We start from the raw sequence: 21,503 nt of genomic DNA, 5'->3' as shown, positions 1-21,503 counted from the left end.
ACCATGTGTGTTAGAGTAAATGCAGAGTTTTTATTGTTCCATCACAGAAAAAATAAAATGCCATTTACTGCTTCAACAAAATGCCTGTTCTCTTCTAAATACCTCACCTGAAAAATATTCTATATGTATATATAATTTTGGTTAGAAAATATATTGGAATAATCGAATATGTGGTAGGTATAGTGCTCATTGATTGGAGATAAATATGGTCCAAATCTGAATCTCCATTTACAATAATTTCAATGTTTCTCTTCCTTCTACCTCAGCAGGTAACACCGGGTGATGGGAGGAAATCACACACAGATTAAATTCATCCTGTTGGGAATTACAGACAGACCATGTGCACAGATCCCTCTTTTTGTCCTGTTTCTATTGATTTACATTGTCACTCTGGTGGGGAACGTTGGCATTATCTCATTGGTTCGGGTGTCTCCCAGCCTCCACACCCCCATGTACTTCTTCCTCACCCATTTTGCCTTCACTGACATCTGCTATTCCACAGTCATCTCCCCCAGGATGCTGGCAGACCTCTTATCAGAGGACAAAACCATTTCTTTCACTGCCTGCAGGATGCAATTATTCACATTAGCTTTCCTGGCTACTATTGAGTGTCACCTGCTGGCCATGATGGCCTACGACCGGCACGTTGCCATCTGCCAGCCCCTGCTCTATGTGACCATCATCTCCAGCCGTGTCTGCTGGCAGCTGGTAGCATCATCCTACCTATTCGCCTTCCTCAGTGCCATCGTCTACACATGGTGTGTGTTTGGAGGTTCCTTCTGTGGTCCCAACCGCATTGACCACTTCTTCTGTGACGTATCCCCTGTGCTAAAGCTCGTGTGCTCTGACACCCACAGCAGTGACATGATCTTCTTTGCCCTCATCACTATCAACGAGGTGGGCATGAGCATTATCATTTTGCTCTCCTACATCTCTATCATTCACACAGTGTTGAGGATGTGCTCAGCACAGAGCAGGGCCAGAGCTTTCCACACCTGTGCCTCCCATTTGATGGCTGTTTCCTTGTACTTTGGGTCAGCATTCTTCATGTACCTACAACCTCCATCTAGCCACAGGAGCCTGGATAAGGTGGCCTCCATCTTCTACGCCGTGCTCATTCCCATGCTCAACCCATTCATCTACAGCCTGAGGAACAAGGAGGTGAAAGAGGCTCTGGTGAAGTGCGGGAGGAGGGTTTTTAACCAATGGCAACATAGAAGGGTTGTATCATCCAGGACATGAGCAGTTCATGTCAGGTGAAACAGCCTATGGGCCACTAAAATCAAGGGATTTTTCCAATGATCCCCATGATTTAATGTAGGCTCTTTCACAGCTCCAGAGCAAATGTCAGTGACAGTATTGAATGAGAAATAAGCCACCCAAAACACATCTTCTTTCCTTGGAAGGAAACCAAAGGAGAGAAAGCTTCATCTTCATTTCACTTTGCATTCAGCAGCCTGGAGAAAAAAATTACCTTCAATCATCCCAGGCCTCTTTTCCTCACAGGAAACACCAATCAGCTTTATTCAGTAACAGCTTTTCTCACTGATAAACATGTCTTTTTCTTGCAAGATTCTTGACCTTGTCCCTCAGCTCCAATAAAATTCCTCACTCTTACCTGTGAGCTCTTTATTAAAGCTGCTGGGGTGGGAGGGAACAGGAAGTGCAGTTTTACATTTGCTTGCTGAGAAAGAGTCAGAGAAAAGGCTTCAAAAGATTCATTGCATTTGTTTGTGCCTTTCAAAGAGCAGAAGTTGGTGGGAATCCACCTTTCAAGCTGCTCCTTTGAATATCAAGGGGAATCCCTCCCCAGGCTGCAGCTTCAGACTGGGTTTCAGCTCAAGGAAGAAATTGTTGACTTAATTAATTAATTGTAACTAATGTCAGGATGGTTAATGCATATAATTATGTTACATTAATCATAATATAATTAATAATACAGGCTGAACTGTGCTAACACCACCCAGTGGTAAGTGCAATTGGGGCACATCAGGGTTTTCCTATTCATCCTAAGTGCCTTATGCTTACATGGAGAGATACATGGAATTCCAGCTGGAGATAAGCACCCATATCCCTTTAGCATGAGCTGGGCATGAAGAAGCACAGAAGGAAAATGATGTATTTCATTGACAAATGAAGCCTGTGGCTCATTTCCGTAGATGAAAGACCATCTTGAGCACAGAATTGCTGGTAACTGAGAGCTGTATGGGTCTCAAAGAAGCCAACACACACTGGTGTGGGATAACTTTCCTTTGCCTGTTTGAGTGGGAATTAACTTATATTGAGAAAGTATATGGATGGTGAACAGTCTCTTTTGTGTGCTCTGGCAAAGCACAGCAAGAGAGGAGATGTTGCCTTAGGTCTCAGGGAAATGTGGTTTCTACCTGTGGCCAATGATGGAGACAAGAAGAAATGTAATTAAATGCTGAAGAACTTAAGAGGACCTTTGATATTAGACAATTTCCTTGAAAAGATTCACCATAACATGTTTTCCTACTTCTTGTTACATGGATATCTTGGTTTAGATTATATGTATAGAATCACAGAGCCACAGGAATCCCAAGTTGGACCTCAAAGGATCATCTGATCCAATCTTTTGTGGGAAAGGGAGCCTAGATGAGCAGTGTGATCTGTAGGGCTCATCCCTGCTTGATGAATTACCCCACTCTGCTGTCCTTATCTCCTCTTGGGATTCAGGAAGTTTCCAAAGCAGAGACACCTGAAATGCTTAAAGGTTTACCCACACTTGGTGCTACATTCCTAAGGGAGGCCTGGATTGCCATAGTCTTGTGTGTGATGGATCCAAACCAGGGAATTGTCCAGGGGAGGCACAATTGTCAGTTCCAGCAATACAACAGGCCTCAGGTTTTGGAAATACGTTTTATACTGAGAGCATCATTGCATGATTCTGCTTCAGTCCTTGCAGGGGAAAGGGTCTACACAATGCAGAAACTCCTGCTGGAGACACAAAATGCACACACCAAATATATACCAGATTTCATCTCAATCAAAGTCTAATATTACACTTGGAAAAGGACAAGTCACTATGGACCAGAGAATGACACTTGTATATAATGTTCAGTTCATTACCCTATTGCCCTCACGGAGAACACTAGCTCCTATTCTGCCCATGCAGGAACATGTTCCAAATAGAGAGGGACAGTCAGAGCAGTGAGCACTGTTGGGTGCAGAGGATGATAGCTCTGCTCTGCAGGAGCCTGGGGACTGCCACAGGGTTTGTATCGTTCATCTCTTTAAACAGAGCCAAAGGGGACACCACAGTGAGCAGGGACCATCCCACAGTACCTGAACTACAGAAATATGGCAGGAACAGAGACATGGGCCAAGTTCAGCCAAGACTCCAGAGCATCAGGAAATCTGGTGATGATGAGGCAGGTCCAAGACCAAAACAAGACCCAGATGAAGTAAATCCCCTGGTCAACATCAGGTCCAGCAATGGCCATGGAAATCCATTAGGAGACCTAGGTCACCATCAAAGAATTTCCTAAGTGTGCACAACTCCTTCTAAACTGGAAACCACAATGCCTCTGATAAAACCCAACCTCCCTGGAGTGAGCTTAAATAGAGATGGGGGCAATTGGGCAGAGGGTGGGGATGGAGCCCCAGCTGAGGCTGCTCAGGGGGATAAAGGCCTATTAGTTCACCCTGACACAACTCATCATTGCCTCAAAATGCCCATTTCTCACCCTTGAGTACAGTGGAAGCCCAGAGTCACCAGCTCAGCTGCAGGACATCCAGGCACTGCATGTGGATAATCCCACTGGGGATGGAAAACTGGGCTCTCAAGTGTGCACAGAGGGAAAACAGCAGCTCCAGAGATGGAGTCACTTGTGCTTCATGTTGCATTTGGGGACCCTTTGCAAGATCTGAAATGTCCCTAAAACCCATTCTCATTCTGTTCACAAGGTCAGACTAAATTCCTTGCATAGTCCACAAGTATGTCAGAAGCATCCTATGAGATGCCCATCATTGCGGCTGTGCAGCTGTGCTCAGGCATGGCTCATCCACTCCATGTCTCTCAGATGCGCAAGCACCACAATGCCTTTCAGAGGTGATTTCACACCCTTTGCCTGACAACAACCAAAATCCACAGGAAGCATCATTCTCTTCATCTCCAGGTGCACTAATAAACTCCAGGAACAATTTGCTGTAAATATGTGGATTTGGGGACATGTCTTTCCCCTTCTTCCACACTGACTGGAGGCAGTGCTGGCAAGTGACTGTCTACCTAATTCACCACTGATTATTCCCATAACTTTTTAAACTGGCTTTTCCAATGCTACTTAAAGAGGATTTCAGCCATGCAAAGAAGAGTTCCTGCAACCATTTCTATTCTCACCATTGCCCCTTGTTAACATCTTCCTGTAAACTCACTCCTGACTGTGGTGCCTGACATTGCTGATGGACCCTGGTACCAGCTCCCATCAGCAAGGTTCCCATCACCTCCCTGCCATGATAATGCCAACCATGGCCCTTGTGCAGCTGTAACTGCCTCAGAAATGCTCCAAAAGTGGATGTGAAAGGTGGGGTTGTTCTGTGGTTTGCTCTAAGGGAGCCCAAAGCCCTGTTGCTTGCTCAAGCTGAGGTCATCTCCTCTGGGTACACTTCATCCCCACACTAATCAGCACAGAGAAGAGATAATGACCTGCTGTGGGCTTTGTCACCTCCTGGGGCACAAAGACATTCACAGTCCCCACATCCCCACATCCCATCAAATAGGAAGGGGGTTTGCTGATGCTGGTTCATTGCCAGGCTCCCTGCACAGCTCCAGCCACCTTCATCTTCACATCCATCTGCGAGAGCATCAGGAGGGCAGCAGAGACAGAGCTGAGATGTAAGTGAGGGGCAGCATCTTTCAGCCCATCATTCTGCTGTGGTTCTCTCTTGGCAACAAGCAGCAGCTCCTGTCTTCATCTCCTGCCCTCCTGCAGGCTCCTGGGCTTCTTGATGATGCTCTGGGCTTCCCAGGGAGCTGCTTGTGCTGTGTCCTCCCCATGCAGCTGCTGAGAAGGCAGGTTTGGAGATCAGCCTCATGGAGAACACACAGGAGGGAGGGGAAACCAATACAAACCTCTGTGTAAACTTGCATAAGATCATAGCTTGGATTGGAAGGGACCTTAAAGCTCAGTCAGTGCCAACTCCCTCCATCCACTACAGCAGGTTGTGGCTAACCTACACTTCCTATAGATCAGTAATCCATTCCAGTAACGAAGAAGCCCAAGCAGAGAAGGAAGGAGCAGGTGGGTGGGAAATGCCCTCAAAAGCATGAAGGATCAACTGTGCACTGTGAAAGCACCACGTTTCTCTGTGTTCCAGGTGGAGCCGTATGGTCTGCAAGCCCCAGGCTCAGCACTAACGCAGGCAATGAAGTGCAGCACTAAGGTAAAGCTGCTCGGGTGTGCAACCTCCCCACTGCTTTCCACAGGGCTCAGTGCTCAGCATCTGCAGGTGAGCCAGAGGAGCAGGCACCACCTTGTGCCATGGTGTTGAAGTGCTTGAGCACCCCTTTGTTCTCCCTGTGCTGGGACAGGACTTTCCCCAACCTGTTCCTCATTGATCTGTGCCTCAACTCTCCCTTTACATCCTGCAGGACTGTCTCTGAGCAGCTCCCAGCACACAGAGGCTTTTGCACCTGGCACATCCCTGCCTGCTGGACAAGAAACCTCCAGCCAGCAGCTCACACACAAAGCACCATCCAGCCCATGGCACAAAGCAACTGCACCCAAGTGACCCAGTTCAGCCTGGTGGGGTTCACAGAGGAACCGGTGACTCAGGGCAACTTGTTCCTGCTCTTCCTGCTCACCTACCTTGTCACCATCGTGGGCAACCTGGGCATCATCATCTTGATCAGGGCCAGCCCCCACCTCCACTCCCCCATGTATTATTTCCTGGGCAACCTGGCCTTTGTAGACCTCTGTTCTTCCACCATCATCACCCCCAAGATGTTGGTTGACTTGATGTTGGAGAAGAAGAGCATTGCTTATGCTGGGTGTGTGGCTCAGGTCTTCCTCTTTGATGTCTTTGGGATGACTGAGTACTACCTGCTGGCTGCAATGGCCTATGACCGTTATGTGGCCATTTGCCATCCCCTGCTCTACCCCCTTGTCATGTCCCCAAAGTGCTGTTTCCAGCTGGTGACTGGCTCCTACCTCATGGGGCTGACCAATGGTGTGGGACAGACCATCAGCATGTCCACCCTGTCCTTCTGCAGCTCCAGCACCATCGACCTCTTCTTCTGTGACATTTCCCCTCTCATCTCCCTCTCCACATCCAACACCACCCTCAGCCACATCATCCTGACCACTGCAGCATCTCTCCTTGGTGTGTTCAGCATCCTGGTTGTCCTGCTCTCCTATGTGGCCATCATCCCCACCATCCTGAGCATCAATTCAGCCGAGGGCAAGCGCAAAGCCTTCTCCACCTGCACATCTCACCTCGTCACTGTCAGTATCTTCTATGGGGCATGCTTTTTTATGTATTTATTCCCCAGCTCACACAGCTCAAGAGGAGCAGATAAATGGGCTGTGGTGATCTACACCGTGGTGACTCCCATGCTGAACCCCTTGATCTACAGCCTGAGGAATAAGGAGGTGAAGGAGGCTTTGAGGAGACTCTTGAAAATAAAGTGATATTGAATGTTTTAAGTTTAGGAGCAGACAGAATGGAGATGTGGGGAGATGCTCAGCTGTTTGTTAAGTTTCTCAGATGGACAACATTTGCTGGGGGAGTCTTAAGCACCTTAACTTACATGATGCACTGGCTGCTTTGATATCACCACCTGCATATACAAATAAGAACACTGCAAAAGCTTTAACAATTCTCTGTACAGAGAGTTGATTTGTGGTGGAAAAACAACACATACAGGAAAAACCAGCAACACATGCCAATGTGTGCATTACCTCAGCCCATAGAGCTGCAGCCTCTCCAGGGCTATGGTGAATCCTGGAGCCATGGCTGAGTCTTAGGGCTATCCTAGAGACACAGAATCATGGAATGCTTTGTGTTAGAAAGGAACTTGAAGCTCCTCCAGCTCCAACCCCTGCCACGGGCAGGGACCCCTTCCCATGGAGCAGCTGCTCCAAGCCCCTGTGTCCAACCTGGCCTTGAGCACTGCCAGGGATGGGGCAGCCACAGCTTCTCTGGGCACCCTGTGCCAGCGCCTCAGCACCCTCCCAGGGAACAGCTTCTGCCTCAGAGCTCAGCTCAGTCTCCCCTCTCTTGGGCAGGTTCAACCCATTCCCCTTGTTCTGTCCCTACATCCCTTGTCCCAAGCCCCTCTCCAGCTTTCCTGCAGCCCCTTTAGGCACTGGAGCTGCTCTCAGGTCTCCTCTTCAGGAGCCTTCTCTTGTCCAGGCTGCCCCAGCCCAGCTCTCTCAGCCTGGCTCTGGAACAGAGCTGCTCCAGCCCTTGCAGCATCACAACACACATCAACCACATCCCATATTCACAGATCACGCACACACAATGATGTGCTCAGCTTTGCAGCACAGTTTATGTCTAAAAAGACAAGAGCAACATTTTCTGGCAGGTATCTAAGGTAGGAAAAGCATCATCAGCTTGAAGTATCATGAAGTCTGCCTGATTGTGTCTGGGTTATTGGTTTAAATCATATTCCATATTCCATTCATTAAACCTTACTCACTCAGGAGCTATATAAAAACACAACCTGTGCTTGAGTGTGCCATGATTCCAAAATCCTCTTACAAATCTTCATGTAAAGACATACAGAAGGCAAAACTTATCCCAAATCATAAAAGTCTGTTGGGTCTGTGTGGTTTCTTTCCCTAAAGAGACAAGGTTTGGGTCCATAACTCCCTAACATTTGTCCTGAGAATGAGAGAAGACCCCCAGGCAAATGTCAATGCCTAAGAGAACTCTCATCACCTGCACTTGAAGCTTCATTTCATTCCGGTATCATTTCAACACTGACTTGATGAGCACTGAGTTGTCTAAAGGGGACAAAATGAATCATTCAGTGGCTTAAGCATGTGATGCACAGACTGATGTCAGTCACTGTGGCCGATCCAATGCATTGGGATGGGATTTCTCCCAGTGCCTCTCAGCCTGCAGCACTCCAGGAAGAAATGCCAAAATCCAATTGGAAAGGACATTTGGGGTTGCTCTGCTTGGGTTTGTCTTTAACAGATCAGTGCTTATACTGAGCACACCAGCTACATCTGGTCATGAGTTAGCTGAATGCTGTTCTTCATCTGACCATTCTCACCCTATTGTTGCCAGCTCCTCTAAGAAGCAATTCACCTTACTCCAAAACAACCATCCTAAATAGCTTAACTGAGTACTACCTAGGAATTCCTACTTCTCACTGTTGACTGCAGAGCTCAAGTTATTCCCTGAACCAGGACAAAGGGATGTCATAGAATCATGGAATGGTTTGGGTTGGAAAAGACCTGAAAGCCCAACCCCCTGCCATGGGCAGGGATGCCTCACACTAGATGAAGTCACCCAGGGCTCTGTCCAACCTGGTGCCTGTTGACTTCACCCTGATAATCCCCACATTGAGAGCCCAGATCCACATCTGGAGGAGCACAGAGCTGAAGGATGCTCTGGGAAGACTCCTAGGAAAAGTTCTTGTTTCCTCCCACATTCAGGCTGGTAAAAAGATGTAATCAACTCGATGTAAAGAACATGGATGTTCTTGAGATTGCACCTTTGTTCTGCAGCTACAGAGATGGTAACAGTGAGCACATAACATGGAGAGCTATGAAAGCCCTGAAATAGTCCTTAGGGTGCAGGGAGTAACTGAGGGCAATGGTGCAGAACACTTCATTGGGTGCAATGGCCACACTGAGTATCTGCTTCAAGGACCTGCTCCTTAGGGAAATACAGGATGAAGTAATGGAGAAATATCCCCAACCACACAGCACAGGCAATGCAGGGACAGGAGAGGATGCACCTGCGTGCTCTGCCCTGGCAGATGAGCTGCTGTGGGGTTGTCACACAGACATCTTCAGCGTGCTTTTGTTCTTGTGCTCTCTACACTTGTGATCCCACCTTGGACCCTCATGGTGGGGATATGCTCTAGCTCACGGCTCCATGGGACATGTGGGACCCTGCTGGACAAGACCATGAGTGAGTATTCCTGGGTAAAAAGGGTCAGCAAGGGACACAGAATCACATTAGCCAAGAAGGTAAATCTTCAAGGGGATTCATCTTTCTTTTCTCTGTCTCCTCATCTCTCTGCCCATCCCTTGTGGTACCTGATGACAAACACTAGAATCAACACATGAGGCCAGATAAGAAAATCATCAAGCCCATTGAGGAGCATCCAGCTGGAGAGGCAATTGAGAGAGGGTCCTCCAAACCTGACTGGAGCATAGGGGAAGCTGCAAGGAAGCAGCAGGACACAGCTCATCTTCTGGTCTTCCTATGGAAGGGTCTATCACTTCCATTGCCTATGGAAGAGCTGAAGTAACTCATTCTTAGGCTGGCAATGTCAGGTGAGAGGAATTCAGGTTCTGTGCCTGTACTCAGCTGTGCAAACACACACTAGCACTGAATAACTGCTGCTTTCAGTAATGTGCCTAAAACCAGAGGTCCTAACATACACACATTGTAATTAAGGCTTTTCAGTGCACATCCAACCCTTCAGTGTTTGCTCATGCAAAAGACAAAGCTCAATGAGACAATGTTTTTACTGCTAAGACTGATGACAATGAATCCAACCAGACTGTGTTGGGCTGTAGCAGATGGGGACTCCACATGCATTTGTCTTCAGCCTCTATCTCCAGTTTCTGCATATGAAATTCAAATTAAAGAGTCTTAATGTATGAGCAATTTAATGTGGCACCGAGATTGAGATCTCATATTCATAGAAGTCAGGGAATGCAAGGAAGTGTTCAAGGCCAGGTTGGATGGGGTTTGGAGCAACCTGCTCTAATAGAAGGTGTCCCTGCCCTGGACAGGTGGCTGGAACTGGATGAGCTTTAGGGTCCTTTCCAAACCATTTCATCATTCCCTGATACAACAGCTCAACCAAACTATAAGAGTGCAGATTCCCTCAATGCTAAATTTACTCTACTTTTCTCTATCCTGTGTGCAGCTGTGCTATGGTACAGAGAGCAATGCCAGCACCATGGAAGCCCTTCCCTTAGCCCATGATCAAGACCCCACACTGCAGCGATGAAACAGCCACTGTGATCCATGTCTCCAGTTCAGTTCCTTCACCATGGAAGAGAGGAACCACAGTTCAATCACCAGCTTCATCCTCCTGGTGCTGACAACTGACCCAAAGCTGCAGCTTCTCTTGTTCATGGTGTTCACCTTAGCCTACATCACCACCCTCTATCTGTGACTATCTCACAACTGAAGAAGGAATTGTAGATGCTGAGTCAGGTGACCCCATTCCCATGCTTACTCTCCAATCCCAATTTCATAATAATAGGAAACCACATTTCTGAAAGCCAGTCAAGATGGAGGATGGATGTAGTGGATTTGAGCTTGCCTCACAGCTTAACGGACACAAGCAAATCCATCCCAAGGCAAATAATGGCAAGAAGTTTAAAGTATGAGGTGTCATTGAAGAGGTTCAAAGATGAGCAGACCTGCAATGAACTTCCCCAGCTCCCTTTATTAGAATGTCAAAAGAAGGAAGGGACAAAACACTCCATTAACAAGAACCACATTATCTGCACATGTCATGAAGACAAGGATGTCTCTTTAAGGAGAGAGTATGACCAAGCTTGTATGGGCACAGAAAGCCCTCCAGCAGGCCCCACATCCAGGCTTTCACAAGACAAGCAGTCACAGCTATTTCCATCACAAGTGATGCTGCTCACTGGCCCAAAGCAAGAAGTGCTCCTTGGGGACCAACCACCTTCCAGGAGTCATCAGCTTTAACAAGACCTTCTGGGCTTTACCAAGGAACTTTCCTCATCACCACAAAAGCTTCTCACAACACTTGCATGTGACTTACCTCATTCTTCATAACAAGACACCAGAGATTAATTAGCTGGGAGAACAAGAAAGAAACTTTCTTCTTTGTGAACAAAGTTCACTTCTACAGCTGCCTTGCTTGACAGAGCTGGTCCATGCCCAAAGGCAGTGAGTTGGAGGGTCAGTGTGTTGGCATCTTTGTGTCTTAAGGACAATTTCATGGGCCTGGATCATAGAATCCCAGCCTGGTTTGGGTTGGAAGGAGCTTAAAGCTCCTCCAGCTCCAAGCCCAACCCCTTCCCATGGAGCAGCTGCTCCAAGCCCCTGTGTCCAACCTGGCCTTGAGCACTGCCAGGGATGGGGCAGCCACAGCTTCTCTGGGCACCCTGTGCCAGCGCCTCAGCACCCTCCCAGGGAACAGCTTCTGCCTCAGAGCTCAGCTCAGTCTCCCCTCTCTTGGGCAGGTTCAAGCCATTCCCCTTGGCCTGTCCCTCCAGGCCCTTGTCCCAAGCCCCTCTCCAGCTTTCCTGCAGCCCCTTTAGGCACAGACAAGTTTATGGAGAAAAGTATCTCTCTTATTGCTCTCAAAGGAGCAAACCAACACCAGTATTTTCTAAGGAAGAATTTCCTATCCATCTATGCAGAATATAAACCCTTCTTCATTAAGTTAATATCTGCTATTAGCAGCCTTGATAAAAGCAAACACACAGCCAGGACACTGCACACATCCATTTTGCTTTCCTGCTCTGTCCAAGAAGTGTTTTATGGATGCTGAGCATTGAGGCTCTGCTGCATTAGAAATTATTGATCAATAGAAGTGATGGATGCCTGGTTGGATGGGGCTTGGAGCAAGCTGCTCCAGTGGAATGTGCCCCTGACTGTGGCAGGGGATGGAACTGGGTGAACTTTAAGCTCCTTTCCAACCCAAACCCTCCCATGATTGCATGAAAGCTGCTGTCACCTCCTCACTTTGGAGTGGGGTTTCTGAAGGACCCCAACACATCAGCACAGTGAGCTGATGTTTCCCATTAGACTTCAACTGACTCTTCAGGCTATGGCCTGTGTCTGCTCTCAACACAACCCACATTGGAGCTGTGTCTGCCCATCACCCTTCACTGCAAGTGCAGAGAACCAAACACTTTTTCCAGAAGAAACCCCTGATATGGAGGTTTAAAATAGATCCAAGCTGAATCCAAGCCGCAGATGCATCCTTGTCTCCATAAGGGGAACCTTTGTTGATTAATTCCGATGTGGCAACTTACAACTAGATAGAATAACCCCTTGGACCTGTGTGACTCAACCCTCAGAGCATGGAATGAGAAATCATGAGTAAGCAGCAGCTGGGATGGAAAATCAGCTTTCCCTGGATGGACAGACATAAGGAGAAGAGGAGGTGATGGGGGAGCTCTGGACAACACCGAGAGACTTTGAGCCATGAAATAAGTTGAGCACATCTGGATACAACATATGGCCAGAAGCATGGAGCATCTGTGTCATCAGCATCAGATAACAGACAAGGAAAAGCCAACACTGCTCAGACAGGGTCTGCAAAGGCTGTTCCCAGACCAAGTTGGGTGACTGCTTATCACAGGGGATGAAATTCCACCCTGCTCCTAGGTCAGCATGGTGGTAGCTTTCCATGGGGCAGGCCCACCCAGGAAAGCAAGACACCAGCTACATCCTATGGAGGAAATAAGTACATTTCCTAGGAGGAAATGAGCAGATGGGCACATGAAGCTGAGAGCTGGTCTTGATGAGGTTCCCACCACCATGGTGATGGAGACGAGTAAAACAGTCACAAAGAGCAGCTTCTACAGGTTGGAGAAGCCCAAGAGGACAAACGTGGTCACACTCAGGTGGTTTCCTCCAGCCACTCTCTTGGCAGCAGGAGACAAAGAAACATGGGAAGAGGTTGGATCACTTCTCCCAGCTCATAGGAACACACAGGGCATGAGGTTAAGGCAGGATTTGGGGTTTCCTCTGTGAATGCACCCAATTACTTACAGATAAAACCATGATGGGTGAAGGTCATAAACAATATATTGAAAAATAATACATTGATAAAATAATAGTCAATAGTTCATGTATGGAAATAAAATTATCTTAAGGCTTAAATGGTAAAGCTCTGGCTGGGCTGTTATGGAAGGAATTGGTCCTGCAAAACATAAGCATCTTCTCATGAACGTCTGAATTCTTCTTAAGAAGTAGGCTTGTTTGGGATGATTTCTTTCCTGTTGGAGGTATTGATCTTTAAGGACAAGTAAATACAATAATATCATGCCTTCATTTGCCACATGAATTAGTGTTGCATTAAATAGATAAGAGGTCACATTTCAGTGATTTTCTGACTCTGTAGTCATGTTTGGGTCAATTAAAGAGAGACCAGAATCCCTGGTTGCAGTTCCATGGACTTGTAGCTTCCAGGGAAAAACCAGCCCCTTCTCATCTCAGTTATACTTGCAAGTATTTCTTCCTCTGTTCTTATACTTAAAGAACATGTGTATATATAAATCTGTATGACAAGATGACTGCTGCTCATGTTACCCTTAAATATGCATTGACCTTAAAATGATGAGATGACCTTAAAATAAGCATGGTGCCTGTTGAGAAATGAGCATTACTCCTCCTTCCCCTCCCACTTCCCTCTTCCCATCAGCCCCTTTCCCAGCAAGATGACCATTTCTTCAGCACAATTCACCTTCTCCCTCCACCCTTCCCAAAGCAGCTTTGACTTCCCCATTCCCCAGCCTGTGCTCAGAGGTTCACTGCAGAAAGGCCCTTGACCCACCACCAATGCTCTTCTCAGGGTGCTGGTGGCTGCCTCTGCTGCAAGGACACATTGATGGCTCCTTTCAACACAGGGGACACCACAACCACCTTGTCCCTCTCTGCTAAGGTGCCCCCAGCCTGTCTTGGTGCTTGGAACAACTGTTCCCCATGGGCAGGACTCAGCATTTTCCCTTTTTGAAGTCTGTGTGATTCCACCTGCTCATTTTGGACCCAAAATTGGCCTTTGAAAAGCCATTTTGCTTCATATTCTCCAAATTTAAATATCCTCAGGGTGGCTCTTTGGTGTGTGCAAAAGGAGGAAATGAAACCAAGAGTGGGACATATTCATGTAGAGAAAAGCAGCTGACAGCAGACAGGGTTTTGCTAAAGCTTTAACACCTTTAAAGGTGTTTAGAAGATCCAGCTGAAGTTGTATACACCAACCTCAGGCAGGGGGATGAAGGGAACTGCTGTTTCCCATTGCTAATGGCTCACAAACTCAATGGCCATCTCCTCATCCTCATTCATCTCCTTCACTTCGGGTAGTCCTTATATAACTAAGTTATAGATATATAAAGAGCAGACATCTCCAACATACACACCTTGTATCTACCACCACTGAAAGCAGCCATTCTCAATACCACTACTTGTGTAAACAGTGCAAAACATCCCCCATCCCACATCAAATACCCACATCTTCTCATACACAGAAGCATCCTTTTCTCTGTGGTCTCAGCTTTACACACACATGCTGACACTACAGGTGTCTAAAGCCAGCTGAATGCAGTCCTGCCCATGGGTCTGTCCTTGCTCAACCCAACCTTCCCCTTCTCACTTTCACCCTTTCTCATGATACGGGAAATGCAAATTTCTCCTTTTGGGTTCAAAAACCATAAATCAGAATCCCAGAGAGCTGTGGGTTGGAAAGAACCTTAAAGCTCCTCCAGCTCCAACCCCTGCCATGGGAAGGGACCCCTTCCACTGGAGCAGCTGCTCCAAGCCCATGTGTCCAACCTGGCCTTGAGCACTGCCAGGGATGGGGCAGCCACAGCTTCTCTGGGCACCCTGTGCCAGCGCCTCAGCACCCTCCCAGGGAACAGCTTCTGCCTCAGAGCTCAGCTCAGTCTCTCCTCTGTCAGGTTAAAGCCTTCATGGGGGTTAAGGGGAACCTCCACCTACAGCCAAACATGACGGGAAAGTGCATGTCACACGGATCAGCCTGATCCCCCAGCAGTGCACACTGCCACAATCTTGGCATCATTTGGGTTCCAATCCCTTCCAGAGCCATGTCAAGTGTACATCTGAACAGACCAAAAAGGAGGAGGAAAAAACCAACAGGCAATAAACAAGCAGGAACACAGACCTGGGCCAAGTTCACCCAAGGCTCCAGAGCATCAGCAGAGCTGGTGATGAGGAGGCAGATTCAAGACCAAGCCAAGTCAGGTCGAGTCAATCCCTTGTGCAGGATCAGGGGCAAAAACTGCTAGGAAGGTGTGTGAGAAATCCTTGGTCACCCCCAAAAGATTCCATAGGTGTGCTGAACTGCTGCTAAACTGGAAACCACAACTGCTCTAGTAAAGCTCAATCTGCCTGTTCTGAGCTTAAATAGAGATGGGGGAAAATAGGAAGAGGGTGGGGATGGAGCCCCAGCTGAGGCTGCTCAGGGGGATGAAGGCCTATTAGTTAAAGCTGGGATAATTCCTCTCTGCCTCAAAATGCCTTTTTTCCAGTCTTGAATACAGGGGAAGTCCTGAGGCACCAGCTCAGCTGCAGGACATCCAGGCACTACATGTGGATAACCCCAGTGGGGATGGAAAACTGGGCTTTCCCTTCACAGAGGGACATCAGCAGCTCCAGAGATGGAGTCACTTGTGCTTCATGTCCCTTTTGAGGACTGTGTGCAAGATCTGGAATGTCTCTCAACCCATTCTCATTGTGTCAGTCTGTTCAGACCAAAACCTTTGCATAGTCCACAAGTATGTCAGAAGCATCCTATGAGCCCTCATCACTGCTGCTGTGCAGCTGTGCTCAGGCATGGCTCATCCATGCCATGTCTCTCAGATGCCCAAGCACCACAATGCCTTTCAGAGGTGATTTCACACCCTTTGCTTTTCCTTCTCTTTGTTTTCCTCTGCTAAAGCATGAGCAGCCCTGGAGGCTTCCTCCCAGGAGAGCACATGCAACTGTATTTACAGCCCCAGCACCACAAGCTGGGCTCTTGCAGTCTGGCAGGAGCTCACCTCTCTTCACATCAGGAGCTGAACAGAGCTGATGCTGGCACCTGGATGTTCTCTGCTGCACTGGGGATAAACCCTTGGCTCCCACCACTCGGTGGCAAAGGGAAGGCACAGGAGGTAACACCAACACAAAGCAGAGCCTCACCTGCATTGATGCAATGGGCTTGCTTCTGCATGTTCTCTTTTCCTCTTTAGTAAAGCTGCATCAGAAATCAGCCTTACCTGTGTGGGTTTTCTTTATAAGAAGAGGAAGCAATGGTTTGTGCAGGTTGTTTTCTTTCCCATAGGCAGCTAACTCAAGATGCACTGAATTACTCAACAGTTAATGAGGATGAATCTTATTTTGTTCTAAAGAAATGCAACATTCCAGATTGTCAGCAGGATGTAGTCACTAACAAATCAGCACATTGTAACATCAACATGTTTTTAATGCAAGCAGCTGAATGCTCATAGATTTAGGATGCTTCAATGTGCTGGAGCTCAGAAAACTATAAATCATGTGAATGTTATCTGTTAGGAATGATCTCAAACAGTTTGATAAATGTGGTTTGTTGATTGGAATGATAACTAAAAGCCAAGTGAAAATGGGTGCAGTTCATTCATGTGTAAGCTGGATTTCACTGGGACTGGGACTTTCTATCCTCCTGGTTTACATGTGTTACTATGAGGTTTTCAGGTGTCTTCTGAACAAATTAGCTCTGAAAACTGAAAAGTGAAAGTGAAGAAAGATCTGATTCTTTTCTTTAATCTGAAAACACATGTGCTTGAATGAATTGATAGTTTTAAGGGTCCTAGCACTGAAAATGCCATTTGTTCCTTGAATGTGCTCCTTGTTCTTTTCAAGATACCTCAACTGTATAACACAATATATATGTAATTTGGGTTAAAAATACAGTAGAATATACAGTAATTTGACAGTTAAACTGGCCAGTGTTTGGATTAAACTATGGTCCAAAAGTGTCTAAATAAATCCATCGTTTTAAAGTGTTCCAGCATAGAAAACCAAAAAAGACATTTGTTGCTTCAGTTGCTTCCTGGTCTTTTAGAAATACCTTCACTGAAAACCAAAAAACATATAATTTTGGGTTAAAACTACAGCAGAATATGTGAATTTAACCAAAATGTGGCAGTTAAAATAGTGACTGATAGTTGTTAAATATGGTCCAAAAGTGAATGTCCACTTTTAAAATGTGTTCTATTTCTCTTCCTTTTGCCTCAGCAGGTAACGCCAGGTGATGGGAGGAAATCAAACCCAGATTAAATTCATCCTCTTGGGAATTACAGACAGACCATATGCACAGACACCACTTTTTGTCTTATTTCTATTGATTTACATTGTCACTCTGGTGGGGAACGTTGGCATTATCTCATTGGTTCAGGTGTCTCCCAGCCTCCACACCCCCATGTACTTCTTCCTCACCCATTTCGCCTTCATTGACATCTGCTATTCCACAGTCATCTCCCCCAGGATGCTGGCAGACCTCTTATCAGAGGACAAAACCTTTTCTTTCCCTGCCTGCATGATGCAATTATTCACATTAGCTTTCCTGGCTACTGTTGAGTGTCACCTGCTGGCCATGATGGCCTATGACCGGCACGTTGCCATCTGCCAGCCCCTGCTCTATGTGACCATCATCTCCAGCCGTGTCTGCTGGCAGCTGGTAGCATCATCCTACCTATTCGCCTTCCTCAGTGCCATTGTATGCACATGGTGCGTGTTTGGAGGTTCCTTCTGTGGTCCCAACCGCATTGACCACTTCTTCTGTGATGAAGTTCCTGTTCTAAAGCTCGTGTGCTCTGACACCCACAGCAGTGAGATGGTCATCTTTGCCTTTGTCACCATCAATGTGGTGGGCACGAGCATGATCATTTTGCTCTCCTACATCTCTATCATCTGCACAGTGCTGAGGATGTGCTCAGCACAGAGCAGGGCCAGAGCCTTCCACACCTGTGCCTCACATTTGATGGCAGTTTCCTTATTCTTTGGGCCAGCATTCTTCATGTACCTACAACCTTCTTCTAGCCATAGGAGCCTGGATAAGGTGGCTTCCATCTTCTATGCCGTGGTCACCCCCATGCTCAACCCATTCATCTACAGCCTGAGGAACAAGGAGGTGAAGGAGGCTCTGCTCAAGTGCAGGAGCAGGTTCTTCAACCACTGGCAACATAGAAGAGTTTTATCATTAAGGACATGAAGATTTCATGCAATGTCAGACAGCCTATGAGGCACTGAAGCAATGGGATTTACCACTAATCCTCATGATTCTATGTAGTTTCTTCCACAGTTCATGCACAAAAGTCAATGACAGTATTGAATGAGAAATAGCCCCACAAATCACTTCTTTCTTTCTTAGATGGATATCAAGAGGAGAGGAACCTCAACCTTCAATTAACTTCACAGTCACCACCTTGTATGAAGCAATTTCCGTGAATTATCCCAGGCCTCTTTTCCTCACAGGAAACACCAATCAGCTTTATCCGGTTATACCCTTGGTCACTGATAAATACTTATTTTTCTTGCAAGATTCTTGACCTTGTCCCTCAGCTCCAATAAAATTCCTCACTCTTACCTGTGAGCTCTTTATTAAAGCTGCTGGGGTGGGAGGGAACAGGAAGTGCAGTTTTACATTTGCTGGCTGAGAAAGAGTCAGAGAAAAGGCTTCAAAAGATTCATTGCATTTGTTTGTGCCTTTCAAAGAGCAGAAGTTGGTGGGAATCAAGGTCTCAAGCTGCACTTTAGTATATCAAGAGGTATCCCTCCCCAGGCTGCAACTTCCAAGTAGATTTCACTTTAAGTAAGAAACTGTAGACAATATCATTCATAATACAGGATGATGAATGGTGCTGAGGCTACCCAGTGTTAAGGACAATTTGGGCATATTAAGGCTTCATCCCGCTCATTTTAAGGGATGTCTTACATTCATCTGAAGTGCCATTTACTTAAATGGTGCAATCCATAGAATTCCAGCACAAGACAAGCACCCACATTCCATGCCCATGCTGAACTCCTGCTAACGCACACCAGGAAACACCAAATGGTTTATTTCATATAGGAGTTAAGACAGTGGCTCATTTCCATAGATGAAAGACAATCCTGAACACAGAATCGATCCTAACTGAGAGCTGTCTGCGTCTCAGAGAAACCAAAACACACTGATGGGGGAAAATATCTTTACCTGCTGTGAGTGGGAATTAACTGATGCTTTGAACAGAATATGGATGGTGAACAGTCTCTTTTGTGTGCTCTGGCAAACAGCAGCAAGAGATGAGATGTTCTCTTTTGTCTGCGGGAAAGTGGCTTCAGCCTTTACTCAGTGAAGGAGGCAGAACTGATGTAATCAGATGCTAAAGAGTTTGGCAGGACAGAGACCTTTGATATCATTGGAATCATAGAATGGTTAGAAAGGACCTTAAAATCATCCAGTTCAACCTCCCGCTGCCATGGGCAGGGACACTTCACACTAAGCCATGACACCCATGGTCCAACCTGGCCATAAACACCGCCAGGGATGGAGCATTCACAACCTCCCTGGGCAACCCATTCCAGTGCCTCAGCACCCTCACAGGAAAGAATTTCTTCCTTAGATCCAATCTAAACTTCCCCTGTTTCAATTTTAACCCATTACCCCTTGTCCTGCCCCTACAGTCCCTCAGGAAGAGTCCATCCCCAGCATCCCTATAGCCCCCCTTCACATACTGGAAGGCTGCTACGAGATCATAACACAATACTTCCTATAGAAACTTCACCACACCTTGTTTTCTTCCTCTGTTTTGTTGGATATTGCTGCTCAGACCATACATATAAAATCTTAGAGCCACAAGAAGCCCAAGTTTGGCCTCAAAATTCATCTGACCCAAGCTTTTGTGGAAAAGGGACCTAGAAGAGAAGTGTCATCTGTAGGGTTCATTACCCCACTCTGGTGTCTTTATTTCCTCTTGGCTTTAATAATGTTCTCAAAGCAGAGATACAGAAATACTCAAACATTTATCCAGACTTGGTGCTATGTTCCCAAGAGAGCTCTGGATTTCCATAGTCTTGTACAGAGTGGATTCAACTCTCTGAATGTCCAAGAGGAAGCTCAGTCTAATGTGCAGGGAGGCACAATTGTCAATTCCAGCAATATAAGAAAGAGGTCTGAGGTTTTGGAATACATTTTATACTGAGAGCATCACTGCATGATTCTGCTTCAGGCATTGCAGAGGAAAGGGTCTACACAATGCAGAAACTCCTGCTGGAGACACAAAATGCACACACCAAATATATACCAGATTTCATCTCAATCAAAGTCTAGTATTATACTTGGGAGAGAAGAAAGCACTATGGACCAGAGAATGACACTTGTATATAACGTTCAACTCACTGAACTCCCTCACTGAGAACACTAGCTCCTATTTTGCCCATGCAGGGACATGTTCCAAATAGAGAGGGACAGTCAGAGCAGTGAGCACTGTTGGGTGCAGAGGATGATGGCTCTGCTCTGCAGGAGCCTGGGGGCCACCACAGGGGTTTGCATCATTCATCTCTTTAAACAGAGCCAAAGGGGACACCACAGTGAGCAGGGACCATCCCACAGTACCTGAACTACAGAAATATGGCAGGAACAGAGACATGGGCCACGTTCAGCCAAGACTCCAGAGCATCAGGAAATCTGGTGATGATGAGGCAGGTCCAAGACCAAAACAAGACCCAGATGAAGTAAATCCCCTGGTCAGCATCAGGTCCAGCAGCAGTTAGGGAAATCCAGTAGCAAACCAAGGTCACCATCAAACTATTTCATAAGTGGACACAACTCGTTCTAAACTGGAAACCACAATGCCTCTAATAAAACCCAACCTCCTGGAGGGAGCTTAAATAGAGATGGGGGCAATTGGGCAGAGGCTGGGGATGGAGCACCAGCTGAGGCTGCTCAGGGGGATAAAGGCCTATTAGTTCAGCCTGGGACAACTCATCATTGCCTCAAAATGCCCATTTCTCACCCTTGAGTACAGTGGAAGCCCAGAGTCACCAGCTCAGCTGTTGGACATCCAGGCGCTACATGTGGATAATCCCACTGGGGATGGAAAACTGGGCTGTCAAGTGTGCACAGAGGGAAAACAGCAGCTCCAGAGATGGAGTCACTTGTGCTTCATGTCCCGTTTGGGGCCCTCTACAAGATCTGAAATGTCCCTAAAACCCATTCTCATTCTGTTGCCAAGGTCAGACTAAATTCCTTGCATAGTCCACAAGTATGTCAGAAGCATCCTATGAGGTGCTCATCATTGCGGCTGTGCAGCTGTGCTCAGGCATGGCTCATCCACTCCATGTCTCTCAGATGCGCAAGCACCACAATGCCTTTCAGAGTTGATTTCACACCCTTTGCCTGACAACAACCAAAATCCACAGGAAGCATCATTCTCTTCATCTCCAGGTGCACTAATAACCCCAGGAACAATTTGCTGTAAATATGTGGATTTGGGGACGTCTTTCCCCTTCTTCCACACTGAGTGCAGGCAGTGGTGGCAAGTGACTGTCTACCTAATTCACCACTGATTATTCCCATAACTTTTTAAACTGGCTTTTCCAATGCTACTTAAAGAGAATTT

The 21,503-nt window shown here is 46.8% G+C and overlaps 3 protein-coding genes across 3 annotated transcripts; all 3 read left to right on the top strand.

Annotated features, from left to right (window-relative positions):
- The first annotated feature begins 282 nt into the window (after positions 1 to 282).
- On the top strand, positions 283 to 1,242 carry LOC117436452 (olfactory receptor 1020-like). Its single transcript, XM_034064508.1, has one exon. It carries the CDS (start codon positions 283 to 285, stop codon positions 1,240 to 1,242), a length of 960 nt encoding a protein of 319 aa, XP_033920399.1.
- Positions 1,243 to 5,723: 4,481 nt separating this feature from the next.
- Positions 5,724 to 6,650, top strand: LOC117436451 (olfactory receptor 5G3-like). Its single transcript, XM_034064506.1, has one exon. The coding sequence runs from the start codon at positions 5,724 to 5,726 to the stop codon at positions 6,648 to 6,650; it is 927 nt and encodes a 308-aa protein (XP_033920397.1).
- A 10,505-nt stretch (positions 6,651 to 17,155) lies between these two features.
- LOC117436450 (olfactory receptor 1038-like) lies at positions 17,156 to 18,115 on the top strand. Its single transcript, XM_034064505.1, has one exon. The coding sequence runs from the start codon at positions 17,156 to 17,158 to the stop codon at positions 18,113 to 18,115; it is 960 nt and encodes a 319-aa protein (XP_033920396.1).
- Positions 18,116 to 21,503: the final 3,388 nt, after the last annotated feature.

This window comes from Melopsittacus undulatus, chromosome 7, assembly GCF_012275295.1.
Source record: "Melopsittacus undulatus isolate bMelUnd1 chromosome 7, bMelUnd1.mat.Z, whole genome shotgun sequence".
Taxonomy (NCBI): domain Eukaryota; kingdom Metazoa; phylum Chordata; class Aves; order Psittaciformes; family Psittaculidae; genus Melopsittacus; species Melopsittacus undulatus.
This window is presented reverse-complemented; position numbering and strand designations above follow the sequence as displayed.